This window comes from Eubalaena glacialis, chromosome 19 (genome assembly GCF_028564815.1).
Source record: "Eubalaena glacialis isolate mEubGla1 chromosome 19, mEubGla1.1.hap2.+ XY, whole genome shotgun sequence".
Lineage (NCBI taxonomy): Eukaryota > Metazoa > Chordata > Mammalia > Artiodactyla > Balaenidae > Eubalaena > Eubalaena glacialis.
The window spans coordinates 26,633,259-26,658,387 of record NC_083734.1 but is presented as its reverse complement, the minus strand read 5'-3'; the positions used below and the strand labels follow the sequence as shown (position 1 = coordinate 26,658,387).

At 53.4% G+C, this 25,129-nt stretch overlaps 1 protein-coding gene across 6 annotated transcripts; it reads right to left on the bottom strand.

The window, feature by feature from the left end:
- Nucleotides 1-1,491: 1,491 nt before the first annotated feature.
- Nucleotides 1,492-24,258, bottom strand: SEPTIN4 (septin 4). Of its 6 annotated transcripts, XM_061176807.1 has the most exons (14): nt 22,764-24,258; nt 22,069-22,113; nt 20,841-20,848; nt 7,421-7,714; nt 6,989-7,082; nt 6,449-6,535; nt 5,822-5,945; nt 3,214-3,348; nt 2,983-3,100; nt 2,793-2,894; nt 2,499-2,595; nt 2,243-2,405; nt 1,984-2,083; nt 1,492-1,712 (listed from the first exon to the last, which is right to left on the bottom strand). In XM_061176807.1, exons 1-14 carry the CDS (start codon nt 24,256-24,258, stop codon nt 1,653-1,655), a joined length of 2,922 nt encoding a protein of 973 aa, XP_061032790.1. In that variant the 3' UTR covers nt 1,492-1,652. The 6 variants fall into 6 exon arrangements, with proteins under 6 accessions (XP_061032790.1, XP_061032793.1, XP_061032792.1 ...); XM_061176810.1 differs by lacking the exons at nt 20,841-20,848; nt 22,069-22,113; nt 22,764-24,258 and adding an exon at nt 12,674-12,788; XM_061176809.1 differs by lacking the exons at nt 20,841-20,848; nt 22,069-22,113; nt 22,764-24,258 and adding an exon at nt 9,861-10,088 and having other exon boundaries at nt 7,016-7,082.
- Between the last annotated feature and the right edge of the window lie 871 nt (nt 24,259-25,129).

The following is a 25,129-nucleotide window of genomic DNA, read 5'->3' as shown; positions in this document are numbered from 1 at the left end:
ACGTGCCGCGGAGCAACTAAGCCCGTGTGCCACAACTACTGGGCCTGCGCTCTAGAGCCTGCAGGCCACAACCACTGAGCCCATGTGCCACAACTACTGAAGCCCACGCGCCTAGAGCCTGTGCTCTGCAACAAGAGAAGCCACTGCAATGAGAAGCCCACGCACCGCAATGAAGAGCAGCCCCCTCTCGCTTCAACTAGAGAAAGCCTGTGTGCAGCAACGAAGACCCAACGCAGCCAAAAATAAAATTTAAAAATAAATAAATAAATAATATAAAAATTTAAAAAAATAAAACAGGGGCTTCCCTCGTGGCGCAGTGGTTGAGAATCCGCCTGCCAATGCAGGGGACACGGGTTCGAGCCCTGGTCTGGGAAGATCCCACATGCCACGGAGCAACTAGGCCCGTGAGCCACAGCTACTGAGCCTGCACGTCTGGAGCCTGTGCTCCGCAACAAGAGAGGCCGCGACAGTGAGAGGCCCGCGCACCGCGATGAAGAGTGGCCCCCGCTTGCCACAACTAGAGAAAGCCCTCGCACAGAAACGAAGACCCAACACAGCCATAAATAAATAAATAAACAAATTTAAAGTGGTGGAGGAGGAGATTAAACACATGTAACAAATTTAAAAATTTTTTAAAAAATAAAAATAAAACAGTGTCTTCAACCTAGCAGATGCTTAATAAATATTTGTTAAATGAATACTGAATTCTTCCAGGACGATGACTGTACTCCATTCCCAGCACTTACTATAGTGTTGTTTGGTGATTACAGGGGTTTCAGCATTTGTTCTGTGCTCTATCACAGGCTTCCTAGAGTACAGAACTTAATTCGTACTACATATCCCTTTCCCCAAATCAGGGGAAATACGAAGGCTGCATGCAATTAATACAATGTTTTCTCGGGGGAGATATCAAATCCTAAACTTCTATGGGGTTGTCAGTACTGTATGTGGTAAAGATGAGAGGGGCTCCAGATAACAGAGTCAGGAGAGATACAGTCAGGAGGATGGACAGGCCAGGCTGGATTCTGGGCACGGACTGGTCCAGCAACCTTTCAAAACTGGGTCCTAGGATCTTCTTGGTTTCCATGAGATGGTAAAGATACAGTGAGCTTCGCTGGTGCCGCAATGGTTAAGAATCCGCCTGCCAGTGCAGGGGACACGGGTTCGAGCCCTGGTCCGGGAAGATCCCACATGCCGTGGAGCAACCAGGCCCGTGCGCCACAACTACTGAGCCTGCGTTCTAGAGCCCACGAGCCACAACTACTGAGCCCCCGTGCCACAACTACTGAAGCCCGCGTGCCTAGAGCCTGTGCTCCGCAACAAGAGAAGCCAACACAATGAGAAGCCCGTGCACCGCAACGAAGAGTAGCCCCTGCTCACCGCAACTAGAGAAAGCCCGCCCACAGCAACGAAGACCCAATGCAGCCAAAAATAAATAAATTAAATAAACAAATTTATAAAGATACAGACAGTGACACCAGAAGCCACCTACAGATTTGTTAAACTTTATTTCCTCTGAGTCTCTGGGGAGGCAGCAGGGATGTAAGGCGAAGTGGCAGCAGCTGCAGGGGCCTGAGCAGAGCTGGTGCTGGGAGGGGCCGGCATAGGTGGGACAAAGAGGCGGCGTTTAAATATTCAGGGATGAAAGCCAGCTAATGGGTCTCCTTCATCTGTCTTTGGATTTTGTGCAGCATCTCCTGCATCCGTCGCAGCTGGAACAGGCACATGAATCAAAGTTGGGCCTTTCAGAGAGTCCTATAGATTTAGAGAAGTGCCCCCAACCTCTAATCCCTTCAGCCAGGGCCTTGGTAGCCCTGAGGTGTGATGGAGTCTCTGGGTAGAACCACTAAGCTACCAATCCAGGATCCAGGTATGTACCAGGGCCAGGGATATTCCTATTCCCAAACCAAGAGATACTGAGGGTTATGATTAAGCAGGGGTCCTCTCAGGCTGGCAACCCCTACCGCCCCACCCAATTCTCACCTCCTCATCTTTCTCTCGGATCAGCCTCTCGGTTTCTGGATCTGTCCCAGGTGGGACAGCAGGAATGGGGAAGTCGGTACCACTCTCTCGAGTCAGTTTGCTGAGGGGGAGGGGAAAGGGGGATTGGTAAGGCTAGGGAGACCCCAGCACCTGCTTGGATTGAGCCCAGAGCCTACAGAACAAAGGAAGGGCTTTGTCTCACCCAAGGCTGTGCTTGGGACCCCACCCCTGCCAGCTCTGTCCTGGCCTTTGGCCATACTTGCGATTCCGTTCTTTCACCACCAGGCGGGTCATGCTCTGGATGCACTGTGCCCGGTAGTTCTCATAATGTGTCTCCCGTGTCACGTCCTTCAGGTCCTGCATGTGAGTACGCACCAGCATTGTCCGCAGCTTCACAAAGTCGCAGTGCCCTGGGTTTTCCACTGCACAGCAAGGCTAGGGGTCAGCCAGGGGCATGGGTAGAGGAGAACCACTGAGGGCAAGGAGATACCCTGGTCACAAGCTCAGTGCTTTACCTTCCACAATGCCCCAGGGGTAGAGCCGGCCCCGAACTCGCCGCCCTCTGGCCTCTACCACAGTGTTGCTCCCAATTACAGCAAATGGGATGCTTTCCTGGAAGAAGTTAGGGGTGTCTGTCAACACCCCCATTCTCACCTGTTCCTTTCCACCTGTATCTTCATCTTCTCTGGTTCATTCTAGGAAACCAGGGTCCTCTTCCACCCCAATAGCCCACCCTTATATAGAATTCTACTTCCCTTTTCTGCCCAGAAGAAACAAGATGGGAAAGGGATGCCCTGGGGTGGCCCCACCTTTAGGGCTTGGTCCTGTAATTTGAAGTCCTCATCCTCGTCAGAGTCACAGTCTGGGAACTGGTAGACCTTGATTCCAAAGTGCTCAATCTCCTCCCGGATCTGGCAAACACATGAGGGGCCCATAGTTCTGGGGACCCCATCCTTTCCAGAAGCCCACCTGCTCCCCTCCCCCACCAGCTTCCCTCACTTTGCGTTTCTTGCGCTCCACTTCTGGAGGTGTCAGTGTGTCCGCCTTTGCCAAGATAGGCACGATGTTGACCCGCTGATGCAGGGCCTTCATAAATTCAACATCCAATGGCCGGAGCCTGGGGAACAGGAAACTGTGACCACCTGCTGGTGGCAGCCCTGCCCCTGGTGCTCTTGGCCTGTTCCCTTGGCAACACCCAGTGGTGTCAGGAGCCTCAGGCTCAGACCATACCCGTGGCCGAAGGGCGAGATGAAGTACAGGCAGCAGTGCACCCTGTTGTCTTGGATGTTCTTACGGTTCAGGCCACTCTCATCTCGGAAATACTGCTCAAACTGCTGGTCGATGTATTCTGCCACAGGCTTCCAGCTGGGGCAGGGACAGACAAGCAGAGAAACTGGGAGTGAGGGCTGCCTGGTGAGCTCTGGGACTGCAAGGAGCCCACGCCCCGAGCAGTCTTTTCAAGACTTTGCTACTCCCTGACTTGCTTTATTACATCTTCAGGGAGGTACCTGGGTGGGACAGGGGTGCATCTCAAACATCCTGATAGAAAATCAGACTAAGCACACAGACAGAGGTCAATAAATACTAGCTTGATGAACGGAAAAGAGCCCAGGTGACCAAACAAAGCAATAAGACTAGCAAGGTGCCGGCAGGTGAAAACCAACTGGAGGCCAGGGCAGCCCTAAGTCAGGTTCACAGTTCAGCCTCAGAGCCTTTGTTCATGTGGTTCCATCCTCTCCTCCACCTCTCCAAGCCCACTCCATCCTTCAAAGCCATATCCAAGAACCATCTCTTCCATGAAGGCTCCTGTGACTACAGCAATGCACACTGCTCTCCCCTTCCCTTCACCACACACAGAGGTTTTATATGTGTGTGTGTATATATATATATATATATTCAACAACCTCAATTTTCAAGTCTCTTGCTCTTCTGTTATTGAGTTTCATCCTCACTGATAGGTGCCCTGATGGGTGGACATTATGAGCATCATTATTCTCATTTTATACATGAAGAAGCTAAATCCAGAGCTGCTAAGAGACTTAATCCAGATCACTTTAGCTAGCAAATTCTCTACCCACTCAAGCCTCTGGCCTTCTGACTCCTAGTTCAGTGTTTGCCACCACAAAGCCCAACTCATTTACTAACCTAAGTTTTTACCTGATTGACACACGTTAGAGACCTGCTGCCCCCCCCACTCCCCCACTCCCACTGCCACTAGACTGTAAGCCTCCCAGTGACAAGGATTATTTACACTTGTTCTGCACCCCTTAACATGTCCAGCACAGGCTGGACACCTCGTCTGTGCTCAATAAATTCCTGCTGGTTGACTAAATGAGTATATGTGGTGGTACACTGTAAACTGTGAGGTGCCAGGCAAGTGAAATTATTATTATTATGGAAGGCAAGAAGAGGTAAGTAGACTGATTGAAGGAGGGAGTGATACTTGCTAAAGTAGGAAGCAGGTGCCGGTTGGGGCTCGAGTTTCAGGGCGAGCCCAGTTTGCTGAGACATAGTCCCAGATCCGGAAGGGTGGTGATGACTGGAGACCACCTCAATCCAGCAGGACTACTTACAGAGACCATGCACCATGTACCAGCACAGTGTACAGTGTACAGTGAGGGGAAGTGGCCTTCCCCTCAAGGCTTCGATCGTGAAGTTGAAGATGAACCAGTGTGCTGAGCCGAAAGTCACGTGTTGTAATGATCAAGCACAAATGGAGGGGGTAGTGGTTCAGAGCACAGAAAGGTCCGTAAGGGTCTGATCGGTCTGTGAGGCAATTATACAGGGTCAGCTTCCTGGGCGTGTGACCCGTGCAGTTATACCGGGGCCCTGCGCTCGGAGAGGCCCACATTTGGTTTATTCTCTGCTGTGGCCATGCTGAAATTCTTAATCATTTTGAACAGGGGACCCCACACTTTTATGTTTCACTGATCCTGACATTATCATCTTAATATTCATGAGTATAATGTACACAGCCCTGTAAAAACTGTACGTCTTTAATGCATATTCACATGCATCTTTCTGGGTTGATTTTCAGATCAACTGGGTGAGGTGGTAAGGCCAGCATTTTTCAGTTGAAGAAATGGGAATGTGGTCATTTGCTCAAGATCACGCAGTTCCTAAATGCTGAATCAAGATCTGAACTATCTGTCTAGGTGTCTCAGCACCGCCCTGCCTAACTCCCTCATCAAAGGCATCACCTTTTCTCCTGTCCTTATCACCCATTCTCCTCCTCATCTACTCAGGTCTGTCTGACTGACCATTATCTAAGCATCCTTCTAGTTCCTGAAAAAAATGTCAGGGATGATTGCGGTGGGGCTGGCAAGCCACCTTTTATTTTGGCAGGTGGCCTAGAGGGTCCCGGGAGTTTAAACAAAGTTCCACCCATGCTCTCCCTTTGCCTCTTATTTCTCCCCTCACCCCTCCCTCCACGCACTCTCACGCCTTTAATAACTTGCTTGTAGCAACTAAAATGTTGCTGGTGAAAGGAACGGAAGGAGGGAGGGTGACAACTACTGACCACCTACTATATGTCAGGCTCTGTGCTACACGTTTTCACATGTGTTTGCTTTCTTGAGGCTCTTCTTTCCTATCTGTGTCCTCAACCCCATTCTAGAATTGTGGGTCAAGTCAACGGAACATTAGAGATCATCTGTTCCAAGGCCTTCCCTCTCACTTTACAGAGGAGACAGCTGTCCGGTAAAGGGCAGTGGCACGCTCGAGGGCACAAACCCCTTCTTCTTGACAATTGTGGGTGTGTCTGAGCCTATGTGCGCCCCTGTGTGTGTGTACGGAGTTGGTGGGGGTCGGGGCAGGGGCTGTGCTTGGTCAGACATACCACTCTGTGTTGTTGACCGCATCCCCAAAACCCGGTGTGTCCACAATGGTGAGCCGCAGCTTCACACCCTTCTCTTCTATGTCCACTGCATGTTTAGTGATCTCCACTGTTTGCATGATCCGCTCTGGAGAAGGGGGAAACTGAGGCCAGGGCAAGGGCAAGGACCTGCCCAGTCAGGACACACCACCCACCCCAGCCAGTGCTGCCCAGACTGCCTCACCCACATTGCCCCCCTTCCCGCCCCCGGGGGCTGCCTGGGGGCCTGTTCTCTGGGAACCAGCAAGGAGCACATTTCCCAACACAGGAAATGCCGGTGGCTGTTGGCTCTGGCCCCAGCCTCTTCTCTGCTCCCGGCTCTTTTCTCGGATTCCTGGAATCCTTTGGGGGTCAGAGACTCACTCCAAGAGCAGGATTCTGGTCCCTGCCCTGCTTCGGCACCCAAATCTTTAGGGAGCTGGCTGGTGGGCTGCCAGGCTAAATAGGCCTACAGAGAGATGCCGGCAGTCTCTCTAGGAAGCCACGGCTCCCTGCATGCTGGGGAAGGCCCCATCCCTCAGAGCCTGCAGTCAGTTCGATTTCCCAAGTCAGCTCTGCCTGCCTGTCTCCATGCTCCTCTCCTTTCCTCACCTTCAGCACTGAGGAGTTTCCGGTCCCGGTACAGATCAGTGAGGAAGAGGCTATTGACGAGAGTGGATTTCCCCAGACCAGACTCTCCTGACAGGGGAGAGAGGACAGAGGCACCAAATCAGATCTGTAACCAAGAGGCAACCCCACCAGACCAAGGTGGCGGGGTTGCGGGGGCAGCTGCTCTCTTACCTAATTGGGAAGAGACTAACTAAACCACAGCAGAGCTGGAAGGAAGCAGAGGCAAGAGCTCGTCCAGCCTTCTCATTTGGATGAGGCCCAGAGAGGATAAGAGATTGCCCAAGGTCACACAGAGAAAGGCAACTACTAGAAAACTGAGGGTTAAATGTTCTTTGTACCTGTCACCACCCCCTCCCCTGCAACGTATACATACTTTTGGCCACCCACGTCTCCCAGCTATTTTGAAAAAAAGGCACAGCCCCTGGCTTTCTCCTGCCCTACCCATACCCACTCCCCACATACAGACCATCCCCACTTGAAACACCTCTTGCCCAGCCCTGCCCTGCCCCGCCCCTGCTCTACCTGCCACCATGAGGGTAAAGTCAAAACCTTTCTTCACGGACTTTCGGTGGACTTGATTGGGGAGGGTCGCAAAGCCCACATACTCCTTGTCATCCTAGTGGACGAGAAGGCAGAGTGCATCAGGGTGGAGGCAGAAGAACCCCAGGACCCAACGCCAGCCTGAAAGAGCAGTGCCAGGCTCCTTTGAGGCCCCATCTGGGGCTACCAGCTGGGCTCCTGTCCCTGCTGATATTGTCAGTTTCCAACGTACCTGGGGGGTGACACCACAGAGTTGGGGCCAACACAGGACAGAGAGGGGCTCCAGCTCAGCACGCACATGCGTGCGCACACACACACACACACACACGTGCACGTACACACACACTCGGGCTCCCTCCCTGGGTCCTCCTGCACCAGCCCACTGAAAGGCAAGGCCAGGGCTGGAGGCTCTACCTCAGAGGAGTCATAGGGATCGAGCTTGCCCCACGGGCTGCGGGGCCGGGCTGAGGGGCTGAGAGGGGCTGAGGCAGAGATGTACTGCTGGCTGTCAGAGGGCTGGGGCCACGAAGGGGGTCTGAACTCCAGGTCATCCTGGCAGAGGTCCGAGGCCTGGGGCCTCGGCGCCAGGATTTGGGGCCTGGACACCCAGGTCTTGGCCTCTGGTTGGTGGTAGGTCTCGCTTCCTGGGAAATCCTTCACGAACTTGTTCAGTTCTGCATCATCCGCGTCCTCCAGAAAGCGCTTGATCTGAGGGTTCGGGGTGGGGTGGGGTAGGCGGGCAGGTGGCAGGAAGGGAAGAATGAAGGAGGAAGACAGGAGAAGGCGAGAGGGAGAAAGGAAAGCACTTATGGTTAGAAAGGAAAGAAACTGCACATGCGGCCAAGCCAGAGGAAGCGCTCACCATCCCTCCCGCAGCTGCTCACACGCCTCCCTGGTCCAAGGGTCCAAGACGTCAGGAAAGGCCCTGGGTCCCGCAGCAGCCCTGGGCAGCCCCCAGAGCCCTTGCAAACTGCTCTGGGGAACCGAGTAGCTCCAGTCCCAACGCTCCCTGTCAACAGGGTGCTTGTTGAGGCTGCCCTTCTGAGCCAGGACCAGGGACGGCCCCAAAGGCCAGGAAGTCAGGCTGAATGAGGGGGAGCAGACAGAGGCGTTAGAGCCGAGAGGAGAATGAGGCTCAGGACTCAAGGAGAGTGCAGACAGCCAGAATGGGGTAGGGGCAGGAAGGAGTGAGGGAGGGGAGAAGGGAGCTGCCAGCCCCAGGCAAATCAGGAGCCAGCAGGGGTCTCTTCGCCTCCTGTCACTGCAGTCGCTGAGCTCTGGGACTGAGGTGCAGACTCTACTGGAGGTGCTCACTCCCCAGGACTCACTGCCCAGAACTCAGTACAGCTGACCTGACCCCCCTTATTCCAGACACTGAGCCACACAGAGCCTGAGCCTGGGCCCCAGGAGCGAAGGGGAAACCTGCCAGTGGATGCTGAGTGTGGGTGAAGGGGAGCTGGGAGGGACCAGGTGAGGGAGGATGGAAGGACACTTCTGACAGCCCCCAACTGTGAGGGATGTGTAGGGGGAAGCACCCGCAGCTGCCCCTTGCCCCCTGTGCCCAGAGATAGGCTTTAGCCTGCAGTGCAGGAGGGGGTCTGGTCTCAACTGTGAACCGCACGGGTGGTAGGCCAGGGGTGGGGGGGGCTGGTTCCTCTGTGGAGACCTGCTCCACTCCATCTCCAGCTGGGAAGACAGGCCACCCCCCCCCACTCTGACCCTCAGCTCCAGACCCTAAAGCCTCCTCTCTCTCCTTTGGGGCCAGCCCCCGTTGCGGAGTGCCTGGCGGTGCTGGGCTCAGCTCGGCCTCACAAAACCCACGTGCCTCCCCCAGACAACGGACAAGGGCCGGCTTCACAGTCTGACTCACCCTCTGGGAATCAGCCAAGCCAGTGGGGGCTACCCCAGGCCACTGCGGAGTCCCAGCCAGGGTGAGGGGAGATAACATGGCCGCGGCCTTCCTGCAGGCCCCCGTTTTACAAAGGGAAGAACTGAGGGATGCAGTCACGCTGCCAGGTTTATGCAGAGGGAAGGGACTGGAGGGGGAGGCTAGAGGGGAAAGTCCCCTAAGAGCTACTTCCAGGCTGTGGCCTCTCAAGTCCCCATACCTGCTGATAGCCGTAGTCTCCAGGGCTTGCCTAGACAGGAAAAGGGGTCTTTTAGATGGAAACTGGAACCAGCAGGTAGGAGCCAAGTGGCCAGAAGAGACAGTCCTGAGGCAAGCCTGACCCAACAGGCTTTTTCTTACCCACAGTATTTGTGGGGGCCGGTGGGGTGACCATACATCCCAGTTTATGTTTGTTGTTCTGGCATAATTGCCCCTTTTCACTCTGCAAAGTGTCCCAGCTTGGACGATTAATTATATGGCAACAGAGAAGGGATGGGGCTGGGGGAGGCAGGTCTTGTTTTCTGGCAGCTGAAGAGTCTGGGGAATTCGGGAAAATCCTGCCCCTCTGCACAACCCCACAGTGACCCAGCAGTCAGTCTGGGGGTCAGGCTGAGGGTGGGAGAGAGAGGACTGCACTCCGCCTGGTTTTCCCCAGGGGCACTGAGCAGCGGGGCAGCAAGGGAGAAAGGAAGGCACTGATGGAGACCCCCAGCCCTTGCAATCTTCAAGTAGCGTCACCAGGAACCCAGCACCACTCTCCATGCCAGGGAGCTGCTCATCAGCACGGAGGGGCCCACAGGGGCTCTAGACAAGGAGTCAGGGCACGAGGAGCCTCACCTCCTGTCTGTCCTTCCCTGCCCCCGGCTCCGCCAGTGACCAAATCATTTTCTGACTTTGAGCCCCAATCCCAGCCAATGCAGGGGGAAGACAGGGCGGGTCCACCCATCTCCCAGAGCAGCACCTTACCCCAGCTTCAGTTCTGTCCTCAGGGACAGAACTGCCTTGCCATCCCAGTGAACGGTCCATGTCCCACGCTTCAGACTCCCTGTCAGCAAGCTCTAGGTCTAATTTTATCTCCCAAGAAAAGTTCCTCACACACAGAACCAGCCTGGTCTTGATGCTCTTGTTGTAATCCAGCGTCCTGACTTGCTCCTTTCCCTTTCTCTCTGACCCCTCTGTCTCTGTCAGGGGCCAAAAAAGCCTGTGGAATGTCCTTCCCCAACCCCTCCTCCTCCCTTCCTTGGCTCCCACCCTCCATGGACAGCTCAGCTGCAGCAGGATCACTCGTTTTTTCTGCAGTCCCCTCCTCCTCTGATTGGCTGCCCCATGATGCCTGCCCGCTGCCTACCCCGATGGGCACAGCACCAGCCTCCCAAGTCTGTCTGCAACACAGGCTCTTGATCCACTTGGCCTCTCCTGTAACCCCCAAGGACACTGAGGCCTGTCAGAGGGTTGAGACCTGTCCCCAAGGTGACCTGGTCCATCAGTACATGGGGCAGCTACCCAGGAGACTCCAGTCCCAAAGGATTCCAATCTCTTTCACCTTAACTTCAAGCAGTGCTGAAGTAGTGGGGGGTGTCCTATAATCCCCTGGGTGTATGTTCTCTTAGGAATGGCCCCACTTTTCTTCCCAGTGTCCCTCTGTGTCCTCTCATTGGAGAACCGCACTGCCTTCAGAAATCTGCCCCTAGATTTCCCTGAAGAGAGTCCCAGCCACGGAGAGGCCTTTGCTGCAGGGACTCCTCCCATCCTAGGATACCTGACCTCTGACTCATGGGGACGTGTATCACTTTCATCACCCCATCACTTTCAGAGAGTCAGCAGGGGAGCTGCTAACACTTGGTCTCTGAGGGGCATGAGTTCAGGTCAAGGAGAGACTGGGATCCCAGAGGCTTCAAAGTTGCCGATTAGGTGGGAGACAAATTGAGGGACCTAACTGGGAGTGTGCAGATGGAGCACTTGACTAGGAGTCAGGAGGCCAGTGTTTCTGGTTTGGCTAGAAATACCCTTTGTGATTTTGAATAGTGTCTTAATTTCAGGGCCTTAATGTCCAGTTGTGAATGGCCCTTCCTTGCCTCCCAGGAAGGCTGGGGAAAGAAAGCACTCCCAGATGACAGATACCTCAAGCTGCTTTGAACCTGGGGAGAGAAGGTACATCTCAAGTCACAGGATGGTTATTAATGTTAGCCAAGTCATTCTTTCTGCATGCCAATTAAAAACCCCTGGGGCTCCTGGGCTGGGGAGCTCTCCCCACTGATCTCTGAAGCAGCTGGGTGCCTGATCTCCTTTCACAAAGTGACCCTCATAGAGAAGTCTGGCTTGACATGAACCCAGTCAGCTTAAGGACTGGGCTGGCTTGAGGCAGGGGCCTGAGGCTGAGGACTCTGGTGGTGACGGGGTGCCTTTAAATACAGAGGAACAGGGTGGCCTCAGCCAAGTTGAAGCACCAAGACCTCAGCTGAACTGAACTTAGTGTGTGGCAGAAAAAGCCCCTCTCGGCCCCTGCACTAGGGACACTTGGCACTAAGAACAATCAGTGCTCCCCCAGGCTTCCATCCCTGGTACAATCAGTCTGTCCGTCCCCATGTGAGGAGAAGGATGGGGGCAGGGATAAAGGCAGGCACCACTTGGCCTCTCCCAGGAAACCCCACTTTGGGGAAGGTCACAGTGTCGCCAAGACTTCCTGGCCAAGACTTGGGCCTCGGCCTGGACACAGCTTGAGAGAGAAGAGCCCAAAAGGTTGGCCTTTCTAGACCTGGAAGCTTCTGATTCCACAGGGCCCAGGGAGTTCCTTTCTGGAGGCTGCCCACAGCCAACATCCTGCCCCACAGGCTGGTCACTGATCTCCTCCTGCTGTAAACAGCCTGTGCTTCCCAATGCAGAGGGCAAAGGCTAGGGGGCTTCCAGACTGGGAGGAGAAGCTGGCATAGGGCCTGGAGGCCCTGACACTCAGCATAATGTGTTTGTGGCAGGCTCTGGCAATGATGGCAGGAAAAGAGCTTGCACCCTCACAGCCAAACATCAAAACTTCCTACCTGGGGGGTCTTCAGGGAGGTTGGCTGGGGTTACTGTTTCTCCTCCCACCACAGGCAGGTGGCAGGAATGAGTTCCCTCCACCCTGCATCACTGCAGAGGGACCTGGTTTCGGGGGAGGGGGTAGGATGCAGCAAGAGGAAGATTCCCCATGGTTCCTGTCTCACAGGCAGAGGGATATAGCTGATCCCACGGGGTAGGATGGTGGCTGGGCCTCCCTCTCTCCGAGGTCCCTGGGCAGACGGTGTTGTGGGAAGGGAGGGCCCAAGCGTCTCACCATCCCTCCTGGGGAGTCAGGCAGTGTTTGCGGGCCTCCTGTGTGTGTTTTCCAAGGAAGTTGGTGCTGGTCCCTGAGCCCAGGGTAGGTGGGCGAGGAAGAGTCACCCAGGTAACAGCTGACCCAGGCAAGGGTGGGGACCCTCACCTCCGCCCCTGCCTGACTCACTCACCCCAGCCCACCAGCGCGTCTCGGCCGGCGCCCCTCCCCACCCAGCACGGACCCACCCCTTCGTCCAAGAACGGGGCAGCACCCCGGGGGCCGGGGCCCACTCCGTGTCTGCTCGCATCAGAAGAAGAAACTTGGGAGCAGCGACGCAGCGCCGTCCGCCAGCCTGCCTGTGCCCGCGGCAGGCGACAGCGCCTCCCGCCCCGCACAGCCTGGACTGCGGCGCCGCGGGTCTCGGCGAAGCCGCCCGGGAGCGGCGGGCCCTGCGCGCCCGGCCCCGCCCCGCGCCCGCCAGCCTTACCATGGCTGCAGCCCGGGCCGGGCCGGGCCGGCTCCGCCTGGACAGCGCCCGAGCTACCCGCGGCCGGAGCTGCGTGCCGACCTCGCCACACCGCCTGCCCCCGCCCGCCGCCCCGAGAGCGGACCGGCCGGGGGCGGGGCCCGGCGGCGGGGGCGGGGCGGGGCGGGGCGGCCCCGGGGCGGGGCCTGCACCTCCGCGGCGCGGGGAGCCGGCGCAGGCTGGGCAAGGGGCGGCTGGGCAAGGGGTGGCCGGCCCGCCGTGGGGCTTTGCAGCTCTCGACCCCCGGAGACAGGGTGTGGAGAGGCGCTCGGGACAGGGCTTCGCTGGTCACTTGGCTCTTCCTTACTTAGCCCCTAAAGAGTGGCCTGCCCAGGCAGCGCAGCACCGTGGGGGCTTGAGCCAGTCCCCAAAGAAAAAGGAAGGGCCCACCTGGTATCCCCAGGAGAAGAAACCTTTGGAAGGAGAGGGGAGTTTGCCTCACAGGTTGGAGAGAAACGATCAGTTACCCTGGAGAGCCCACAAGGTTTGTGGGAGTTGAACCCAGCTGATGTCCAAGTTACCGATTGTCCATACCCTCTGTACACCTCCTAAGGTGGAATGTCAGACAATCTCCACCTCCAGCCAAGCTGTGAAGAAGAGACAGGAGGTTCCCTTCGTGCAGGACCCTAGATTAAAGATTAAAGAGGATTTGCTGCATAAATTATGCTGGGATCATCTGTTGGAAGAATGGAAGGGAGAGGCTGAGTGGCCTTTCCGGGGCAGTGAAGCCTTGCCTGTGGCTGTGGAAGGTGGCGAGGGCCTCAGGGGAGGCCATGCTGGGCAAGCAGGTGAGATGCTGTGGGAACAGATGCCCCAGCAGCTTTAGAGGCATTAGAGGCTCAGAAGGGTCAGCAGCAGCTAGGAGAACATAGATGCTTAGGGGGTGGGGAGTTGGTGGGGATTTCCTGAGCTAATACAGGTCTGAGCTGGTCAGGCTTCTGTGGAAGTTTCCAGCAGCATGCCCCTCCCTGACTTCCAAGAGTCCTCTTCCAGGGCAGACTGACTGGCTTGAATACACTTTAGACAAAACTGAGGCCACAGGCATGGCCCCCTCCCTCTATTGGTAGAAGTGCCAGAGGCCTCCCTACACTATTTCAGTCTGATCCGTGACCCAGTGGTCTTGGTTGGGATCCATCAAAACTCAGCAGAGAGAGGGAGGGGGCCTGGGTACCACAGGTGAGATCAGGTTCAGAAAACATGGGGCTGCTATTGAATATTTGGCAATGGTGGGCTGGAGGATAGAAGGGGTGTCATTGCTTAAAGAAGTGCAGGGAGCCCGGGTTCGATCCCTGGTTGGGGAACTAGATTCCGCATGCATGCTGCAACTAGGAGTTCGCATGCCGCAACTAAGTAGCACGCATGCTGCAACTAATAAGTCCGCATGTCGCAACAAAGATCCTGCGTGCCGCAACTAAGACCCAGCGCAGCCAAAATAAATAATAAATTAAAAAAAAAAAAAAAAAAGAATACCTCTTGGATGCTTCAGTCTGCAAGGCCTGGACTGTGGGTTCTGGGCCCAAGGGAGAGAGCCTATGTCAAGGAAGACAGGCCCTATCACAAAGCCTTGTTTTCCACAATCATAATGTCCCTCCTTCCCCCAGTTCTGGCTGCTGCTCAAGTGCAGACACAAACACATCTCAGCTAGCAGCTCATCCTCAGCTGCAGCTGGAATCCCAGCTCTGCTCTGGCACCTGCTGCCCGGACCCCAGAGAGCCCTGTGTTTCCTAAGGCATGTTGGTGCCAGCTTGCTTTGAAGGAAGTGAGGCCCCAAAAGAGGAAGGGACCATGGAACTCATCTCTAAGCCAAGAATCTTGTGGTCTTGATGGTCACAGGCCCAACATGAAGCATGGGCTGGGCAAAATAAAAGCCTAAGGTAGACTCTGGGTCACTCTACCTATACAGTCCCGCATGCTAGCCCTGCAGCAATTCAGGGGTCTCCATGAGAACTTGGCCTGGGAGTAAGTCCCCATGCCAGCTCTGGCAATTATCTCACTGCCTGAAAATCCCTTCCCCTCCCTGTGCTTCTGTTTCCCCCGTTGAAAGAGAGGATTGTTCTACCCTCAACTCCAGCTCTCATGTTCTATATTGGGACAGGTAGAGTCTGACACTTGGTCAGAAGCAGGGCTGAGATATAGCAGCCCTTGTGTGAGTCACTGATCACTGTGTGCTCTGTGCCACCTCCAGCCAGCAGGTTGTCTGGCCAACCTTGCCTCAGTGCCCCTCAGTTCTTGGAGCTCTGGTTCTCTCTTGAAATTCAACATCCCGGGAGTTCCCTGGTGGCCTAGTGGTTAGGATTCCAGGCTTTCACTGCTGGGGCCTGGGTTCAGTCCCTGGTTGGGGAACTGAGATCCCTCAAGCCATGCAGGCAGAAAAGAAAGGAAGGAAGGGAGGAAGGAAGGAAGGAAGGAAGGGAGGAAGGATGGAAGGAAGGAAGAAAGAAAGAAAGAAAGAAAGAAAGAAAGAAATTCAACGTCCCACCAGGCATTGATGTCCTTGACTAGGATACAATTTCCGGGGCACTGCTGGGGTGGGGTATTCAAGCCAAGCGTCTGGAGAGTCGACACATACCTTGCACAGAGGGTGATTCTTCTGGGAAACTCATATCAGCAACCACGGCCCCAGTCTGCTGTCCTGGGCTCCCTCTAGTTAGATCAGGCTAACATGGTCTTTATGGAAAACAACCTGGCCCCCGCTCCACTGGATCTTTCCTGCCCACCCATGGGTGAAGGGTATATGGCACAGTGATGGCAAACAAGGATGCTGCACTTGGGCCAAGCCAGGGCCCAGGTTCAAAGTCAAGAATAAAGAGTAATTACCACCAGAAATCAGGATTTCAGATCTGCCTGACTAGCAAAGGCCACATTTGCCTCTCGGTAGCAGTTTCCCTTAAGTGGTGCAAGAGCTAATAGTACCTCTGCCCCAGAGGTGTTGTGACCCAGAGGTGTTGTGCCCCAGAGGTGTTGAGTCAGTGATGATACAGTCAGAGAGCCCTGGTGGAGCCAAACGTCTATCTATCACTGGCTTGTGTCTTTCAAGGAAACCTTAGCCAGTCTGTCCAGCAAGGTCTGTGCAGAGGCAAGAAACCAAAATATCCTAAGCCTCACTCCTTCCCTTATTGCTCCCCAGTGTCCCATGATTCTGGGGCAGGCATGAGATGTGGGTGGCAAGGTCAGGGAACACAGTTTCCTGGCACCTGCTGAACGGCCGCAGCAAGGGACAGTTCCAGAGCCAGCAGGGTGATAGAAGCCAGCCAGAGGGCCCTTCCAACATCCTCTCTGCGGCAGGGCAGGGCACAGGAGGCTCAGGGATGGAAGGGACTTACACACCTCCTAATACCACTACCCCCTGCATGTCTGACTCCCTTCAAGTCCCCCTCCCTTGACCTTCCAGCCTCTGCTCGAATATCTTCCATGGCCAAAAACTCACTGACTCTAACAGCTGCCCTTCAATCTTTGGGTGGTGAGTTACCAAGGTCTTCATTATACTGAGCCCAAATCTGTCTCCCCCTGGTGTTTACCCTCCAAGCGCCTCCATGCTGGAAGCTTTGCTGACTCGTTACCCTGGACTTTGTTTGTCCTTTGATATTCACTTCCTTTCAAGTGACCCATCTGTATACTTTTCTCTCCAAATTAACCACAAGCCCCTCAAGGACAGGGAGTATGTTTTCTACTTTAACCTCTACTCACTTCAACTCAGTGAATCTGTCATGCGATGTCTGCCTGGGTGATCAGGCCTCTGCCCCCAAGAGATGTCTGATCAATATGGATTGACCGAGAGGAATCATTGCTTAGTTTCCACTCTGATTTTGGAGTACAGACAAGCCTTGAGGCTATGGGCTTCGCTGACCCATAACCTGCCCTTCATTCTGGCTGTTTACCAGCTCACGCTGACCTCCCAGCCTCTCAGTTCAAACGCAGAGACCCAGATGTTACCCCCACTACAACCTTTCCTCTCACAATTCTTGATATCTAACGGTGCTACTGAAATATCACGAAGTTATCTTCCAGGAATATGTGACTACAGAAAAAGGGTTTATACACCACATACGAACCCCTGGGGCAAGATGCTCCCTAGAGCGCTCCAGGCATTGATGAGCAAGCTCTGGGCCTCGGTGTCTTCATCTGTGAGATAGGGAGAAAAAGTCTACCTCATAGGTTTGCTGTGAAGATTCACTAAGGCAATACACTTAGCGCTGGTATAATCACTAAAATGAATGGCGGCTATTATCTCAGCTAACACCGAAATTATCAACACCAAACTAGCAACTGTCAACTGTGACTATTTCAAATGCCTTCCCTCCAAAGAATGAGCATGTGCACGTGTAATGGGTGTAGAGGGATGGGAGAAAAGCCTTAGACTAAAGTGACACTGGAATGACCATGCTGCCACCAACTGTGGAGTCAGCTTCTCCAGCTAGACACCACTCTATCTCTAGAAAACAGGTCTTGGTTTCAGACTTACTGAACCCAATTCCCCAAAACAGCCACTGTTGAGACCCCTGGAGCTAGATGACTTTGCCTGTGGTAGGTGTGCCAAGGAAATGACTTTGGCTGATCCAGTCCTTCCATCTACAGTGTCAGAGTCTGAGCTTCCCTCAGGAGCTGCCTTGCATTCTGTCCCCCTCCTCCAGGCCTGCATTCAGCCCCCAAGGTGCAGCTGTCTCTTGCTTCTCCCCTCATGGCAGCGGGGCCAAAGGCAGCTGAGCAGAGGAGGGTGAAGGGACATGATCATTTCTGTCACTCAGGACAGCCTTCCTCTGGCTGTGCAGCTGTCAGATGGCTTCTGCATTACAGATTGGCTTCCTCATTTGAGTATGCACCTACCCTCTGAAGCCAAGCTCCCTAGTCTACTCAGGCCCACTGTCTCTCTTCTTACCTGAAAAACCCACCATTTTAAACAGCACCAAACTACTCTGATAGAAATGTGTAATGTTGGAGATGGGTTCCAGGCAGGGAACCAAGTAGCTTCTGGAAATACACTAGAAAGTCCAAAATGGATGTGGCTGATTCTTCCCTATGTGTGCTCATTCTGGGCAGAACAAAAAAATGAAGGGATTCTGCCATCAAGCTCGGGAAGAAGGCATAGCATTTTCCTGCCCTCTTTGTACGGACAGAGGGAGTAATCTGCCCACGTCTCCCGGTAGAGGTAGGACATTACCCCCCTGCCCTGTGCTTCCAGAGGCTCTTGCTGAGGCATACCACACCATCTGTCCTAGGGTGACCAACTGTCCCGGTTTGCTCAGGGCTCAGGGAGTTCCCAGGATGCAAGACTTTCAGTGTTAAAGTCAGGAACACCCGGGACAAACCCTGATGAGTTGGTCAACCTAGCCTGTCCCCAAAATAGCAAGTCTGGGCCAGAGGTCTCCAACCTCCCATCCTGCTCTGGGCTTGACTGCCCATGATAGCTGCAGTGAACAAGGTACCATCTGACAGGAAAAGCAGCGGGGTAGCGAGGGTCAGGCTGCTATGAAAAGCCTCCCAAGGTGCCCTGCCCCATTTTCAGCAGCTCTGCTCCATCCTTTCAACAACCCCCTTCCCTTTCAACTATGAGCCTCTGTACAAAGCAAGAGAAAATGAGGGGGTAGGAAAATGATTCTGGGGTTCCCTCCAGACAGCCCATATCCTAGGATTCTGTTAACATCCCCAGGAATGCGGAGCCTCCCTATGCTGCTCCAAGGCTCTGGGTTCCTCCTTGCCAGGTTAGTCTACCTGAGCAAAACTTCCCTGTGACTCAGGAGCCAAGAGGAGGCTGGCTATCCCATCCCCTAGGGACAAATGACATGTCACCCTTAAGATACTGAAGTCTGCCTTAGGCATCACTGAAACAGCCTCTTTTTGTTCCTGCTGTTTTCCAGAGTTGATTCCGTGCATAATTGATACAGCAGGGAGTAGACCACCTTGTTCCCTGACAGCACATCTAAGGGTGAGTAGGTTAGGTGCCTTGAGGACACAGGATCTTGGGACCAGGGCAGCCCCTCCCAACAAGAGCTGCTTTATTCCAGGGAATTCCCCAGGGTTGTGTGAGAAGACAGCCCCCGCTGACCGCATAGGGCACCCTCAGGACCTTCCTATTGAGCTTCTGCTGGTTCTGATACCAAAAAAAACCCCACCAGGAATGTTTCCCTCAGTCCAGCATAACCTCCTCCGGGAAGACTCCAGTCCCTAATGTCCCAATCCAAGGATGAGAAGCATCCGTCTACCCTGCTGCTTAGACAGAAAGGTCTTGAGGGGCCGCCTGGGAGGAGGCTGAATCATGCTCCGTCCCCAGCTGTGGACCCAGAAGGGCTTGTGAAGCTCAGCGACAAACAGGCTGCCATCCACGAGCCAGGCGCCGTGGCTGGGCCACCAGAGAATTCCTGCCGGGAATGGAATCTGGACCAGACTCCACAGTCAACCATTCCTAGATGAGAGGAACCAGAGGCCTTGGACACCAGCACCACAGAGTCTTCATCCTGGGACTGCCTGTGGGCCATGCAGCCTAGGGAACAGTCTGAGGAAGGCCTAGCTCTTGCACACCCTGTGAGGAGAGTACCGGGCCCACCTCCATGCCACCCACTTCCAGAGATCCAGAGAAGACCAGCAGGCCCCGCTGCCTGGGAGTCTTCTCTTCCCAGCTTCTGGGGAGCAGCTCTGCTGCTGAACAGGCTGGAGAGCTGCAATTATCAAGACAGGATAAGAGCTATTTTGAGAAGGAGCCGTCCTGCTGCCAAGGCTTTTGACTTCCTAAACTAAAACAAGATGCATAAAGAAAGAGGGCAAGCTGGAGAAAAACAGGGAGGAACTTGCTCTGTCAAAAGCATCATATCCTGAATGAGGGGAAATACTAATCCCTTCCCAAAGGTATAGGTTTGCATCAAGGGGTGAGCAAGAGGCTGGCTGTTAAGATATCCCCCTGGCTTCGGGAAGGAGCTGGTAACCTGACCACCTCCCCGCAAATTCCCTGCTGACTCCCTCTCTCCTAAGACCCTCCAAGAGCACTTATTCAGTCTGTTGCGTTCATTTGAACATTTGAGCACAGACTATTTCATATTGTTGTTTAAATGTTTCCTGCCCATATGTCTTATCTCCCCATCCAGATGGTAAGTTTCTCAAGGCCAAAGAATGTGTGTGCTGTGAGGCTTCAATGGTTTCCTCAATAGTGCCTAGCAGAGTGCTAAGCGTCTGAATAAAAACTGTTTATGGAACGAAGGGAGAAAAAGAGAAAGGAAGGAAGAGAGAAAGGCAGGAGGGAGAGAAGGATTTACTGTCTTGCATGGAGATAATCTCTAAAAGTAGCTGCTCCCCCCCACAGCTGAGCTCAGGGCACAGGGCTAGATAAGCAGCCATGGCAGAGGGGGTGGCAGCCGCATTTCTGGCACATCCCCTGCAGCTGTTCCGTTATCTGAGTTCAGGCTGTTCTCCCCTGCCACGCACACATCTCATTTGTTTTCCATCTGTAGTCAACTGTCCATCCTGGGCTAGTCCATGAATGGGCTAGTCCCTTAGAGGCCATGCTGGACTTTGGGTAAGGGAGAGATATGGCAAGAGAAAGAACGAAGGCAAAAGAGCTTGGACTGTCTTATCAAACATGGACCAAGAAGAATGAAAGTACTTATAGGAACAACGCACTGTGAAATCAGGACACTCTTTGCCAAATTCAGGACACAGGGCTGCCGAGAGCAGAGTTCACCTTGTGCCTTTCCAAGTTGAGGACTCAAATAGTGTGTAACCCAGAAAAGTGTCCCCTTTCTGGAGTGCCCTAGGCTGGAGAGGGGAGAGCCAAGCGGGGATGGATCCAACCTATGGCTTCCCAGACAGCCTTCCCACAGAGCACTTGGCAGGATTCATCGTTTGCCAAAAGGTCTCTACTCTTTCTCTCCAGCGTTGCAACTAGCTCTGGTACCTTCATGTAAATGCCCCTCTGGGGAGATGCAGCCCTATAGGTGCACAGCTTGGCAAGTGGAACACAGGCTAGATGTCAGCCCCTGCTTCTCTGCCAGGTGCCCTTGTGCAGTGGACAACCTGCCCAACCATAGGGAGCACCTCTGTCTGTCTCCTTTCACATCTGCTTCCATTAAAGGGTGAGAGAGGCACTTGGATAAGGGGGAGCACGGAAAGATGGGAAGTAACTTCCCAGGGGCGTTCTTACCTCCTCATCTGTCATAATGGAGAGAGTAGGAGCCAGGCATTCCCAGGGGGGCAGCAAATGGAATTCAGAGAGTGCCAACAGGAGGGGAAAAAGAGAATTTTACTAAAGATGTCCAGTGGACTTGGGCACAACCTGGCCCAAATTCCTTCCTAGTCCAAAGTGGCCCAAATAACAACGGCTAGCATTTACTGTATGCTCACTGTTGCCAGGCACCATGCTAAGTGCTTTACATGTAATAGCTTGGCGAGTCCTTGCAAGAACCTTAAGAGGAATCCATTGTTCCTAACAACAGATGGGGAAACTAATGATTGGAGAGGTAAAATAACTTACCTAAGGTCACAGTCAGAAAACAGTGGACACAGGGCTCAAACCCAATGATATAACTCCAGAGTCCTTATTCTAAAAACCTCTCCTTTATGGATCTTTGCTCCCCTGAGGGGCAGGACTGCTGGTGGGGACTGGATTGCATTCCCAGGGCTCTCTCCTCTCTAGGAATGTCCTCATCTAGAGCCCTGGCCTCTCTTGTGCTCACAGGGCTGTAGCATGTTTTGGTCCATAACGCTTGAAGCAGGAATTCCTTGCCACTAAGATGCTCTGTATTAGGACTGGTTCCCACCTTCCCTCCTATCAGAGAGGTCAAGAGCACAAAGTGAGTTGGGAGGGGTGGTCAGACCCTGGGGATTCTCAAGTTGGCTGGCTGCAGGACCCACTGATGTCCTCACCTAGACATCCCTGGAGAGCCTGCCAGGGCAGCAGCCAATAAGTACCTCCCAGATCCTGGGATGGGGGCTTGAAGAGGGTTCTGAGGAAGCAGAGAGACACATGGGGAGACCCCCTCAACCTGAATAAGTTTGGAGTTAGCCCTGAGTAAGACCATGAAGTAGGTAGCTTGTGTTAACGGGGCTTTTGATGTTTGCTTTTTATCACATGGTAGGTAAAGACCAGCTAATCTGAAAGGCCATGGGCTTAAATCGTTCTCCATTCCAAAAGTGACTCCTTCCCATTAAAAGGAGACTCTTAAAAATGAAAAAAGTTTTCAAGTCCCAAAGGAATGACTCTAATGGTAGAATTTTAGGCAAGATGAGAAGTTCCTCTGCCCCTTCAAGTCAAAATCCCAGCATGTACCATGCTAACAGATCTAGCTCTGTGGATACAGAAGCCACCCTCCCAACTGTCCTCCTGCCTCCCAGCCCCCCAGAGTGGACCCACAGGAGGGAAAAGCACAGACCTTTTAGCCACCAGATGACACGATTGTACATTTCCTCAGAGACATCTGAAAGTAACAGAGATTGTTGCTTTTTTTTTTTCTCTCTGTGGGATACACGCCCCCTCCCCTCACTACATAACATCTCCCTTTCTAGCTCCACATTTCTCCACACAAAGGTGCCCTCAGCCCTTGATGTCTCCAAGAAGCTCCTCCAGCCTGAGACTAAATGTCACATTCCCACTCTCCCTCTCCCTTTTTCCCCACCCTCTCTTTGTGCCACTGTTAATGCCTTTCCCCGCTTGGAAGTCTAAGTCCCAGCTCATTTATGCCCCACTTTGTTGCCAGAATATTTACCTGAGGACCTTATTCTCTTTACCAGCCCTCAACCAGCTCAGTTCTTTATCTCCACTCTCGGGAAGTAACTTCCCACCCTGCAAACCACTCTCTACTACCTTCCATTGAAAGGCTAAGCAGCGTTGCCTGGAAGAGTCAATGCCTGACGCTGGCCCAAGCATCGTCATCGATGTCATTAGCTTGGAGCTCAGAGAAGCTGGTGGGGAAGGAATGGAGCAATGGGCTCAAGGATGGGTCTAACTTTGGCTCTGGCAGGAGGGCAGCTCTGAGGCCCAGAATACAGAGGGGGAACTTCTTGCCCACCCCAGCATCCCACCTCACTAAATTGGGGCTGCACCTGGGTAGTCTGCTTCTTCACATACCCAAGAAGAAAGCACTAAACCTTTGAATGGGTTGTTTGGAGGTGTGCTTGGGGACCTGTGGCACTTCCCTCCGTGGTTCCGGGCTTGGAGACTCCTTTGGTGGTGGTGGTGGTGATGGACTTGCCTTCCTTCTCTGGAACATCAGATCCTCACAGAAAGGGCTTGATTCCATTTCAAAAAAGGGCATTGAAGGGTCTACGGGAGAAGGGCACTTAGGCTCGGAATCAAGTGTTATTGGCCTGCTTTGGGGCATTTCAACTTCAGTGTTGAGTAAGGCCCACCATGAGGAGTCTGGCCCATATCTCGGTAAGGACCGAGGGGGTAAGGGCCGAGGGGTCAGTTCCAGTTCTGCATGGACAGAGGGCTTTCCAGAGGGCTCTGGATGCCTAAGTGTGGGTCCTGAGGACACATAAGTACTTTTTGAGGGTCTTGTGGTATGCTGCTTATAGATGGGCTCTGGACTGACAAACGTGGAAGATTTGCGGGGGCTCTCAGACATGGCTCGAGATGTCACACGGGAAGCTGACTGTCCCCCGGGGGAGATGGTGACCCTGCGGCCACCCTCACTGTCTCCTCGGATTGAGGACTTCACGTTGGGCTCCACTTCTGATGATATTAAGACCTTTGGGAAGGACTTGGTTTCGGTGTAGACAGAATGCTTGCGGATAGACTCAGGCTCTGGGCGCATAGAAACTTTATGTCCACCATCCAAATCTTTAAGGAAGGAGAGTCTGAGGGATGATTCCAAGTTCATACTTCTATGCAAGGCCTTAGGTTCTGTGTAAATTGAGTTTTGACAGCCCATTTCAGATTCTTGGCCAGGGATCCTTCTCTGGGTTGGTCGAGAGTCTGTACAGATGCGGCTGTCGTTGCGTTCTGGGCTAGAGGGTCTCCTTGGAGATCTGATATCAGCAGCAGTCAAACTCTTTCGAGTGGGCTCAGTTTGGACTGCTTCATCCTTTGGATAAACCAAAGGCCTATGGGGAACTCTGACCCCTTGTGGGTACTGGACCTTGGAGGGTGGGTCTTCTTCTAAGATTGTGAAGTTGTCTTTCTGGTCGACAAAACTCAACCGGCGAGAGGATTTGGCATCTGGAATTAATGAGTAGCGATTATTGATATCACGCCCTGGTTTGCTCTCACCCCCTCTTCTAGTTGCTTCCTCTCTGGATGTACTAACATTCCGCTGCATCTGGACAGCATGGCGGTATGCTTCAGATTTTGATCGGGTCTCGGTTCGACAGCTGGGTGCTCCAGAGACGCCTGGCCCTGAGTGGGGGGAGCTAGATCGAGGGTACTCTGATGCTAAATGGGGAATGGTGGAATGCCCAGCTTCTGATCTTCGATGGGCTGAAGGGATCATGGAGGCCGTGACACTCCGCTGGCTTGAGGCAAGATCGTATGCATGTCCTCGCTGAGGGGTTGTGTTAGTAACCTCGGCCCCTTTCTGTGCTGAAACTGCTACCTTGGACCCAACTTTATTTGTCTTGACCATATGATAGATTGTGCCTCTGTGGGTAGAGCCCATATTTTACCGGCTGGCTTGTATTCAGGGTCCTAATGAAGCCTGAATATTTACCCTCAGTTTTAAAACCTGCTGTTCTTGCACTCCCACAGAACTGGCTGTTGTTCTCCAAGTGTCTCAAATAGTCCCCTTAGCTACCTGCCTGGTGATGTCATAAAGGAAGGAGCCTCCTATTAAATATTCTGGCATACAGCCACAATTCTTCAGATACTCTTACGCAGTAACTGCAAGGAAACTGGATTTGTCTTTGGAGCTGACACCACCAAAGCTTTGACCAAGTTCTCAGCAAAACAAGGATTTCCTGGTGTGTATAACGAAGGCTCTAGATCCCCCCTTACTCTCCCCAGATTCTAGAAATTCCTAGAGACTCATCCAGAGAGAAGGAATCAGCCTGAATATGCTACTAAGGCAAGGCTACTTAAATCAATCACACTGTGTTAGCCCCAGTTTTAATAAGGTGCAAGGTACAAAATTGTCCCAATTTTGTTTGGAACTGCACTGTATAAGTCAAAAAAATAGAACTCCAGCTTTTTACAGGTTTCATGGGTGATTTGGTTGGTCCTGGGGTGAAAATCCAGGTTGCTCAAATCATAAATTCTCACACATTCTTGGCCCAGGAGTGAGTGTAGGATTGTAGAAGGGATTTGGAGTCAGTCATTGGTTTCAATCACAAATGGCTATTTGTGTACCTTGGACAAGTTACTTGACTTGCTTGAGACTTGGTTTCTTCATCTGGAAACCATTGCCTGGTAGGTGCATGTCCCACAATAAATGTTAGTGTCCTTTCTCATGATTCCCTCCTCTCAGCTATCATGATCAGCTGGACTCCAGTTCTTTCTTG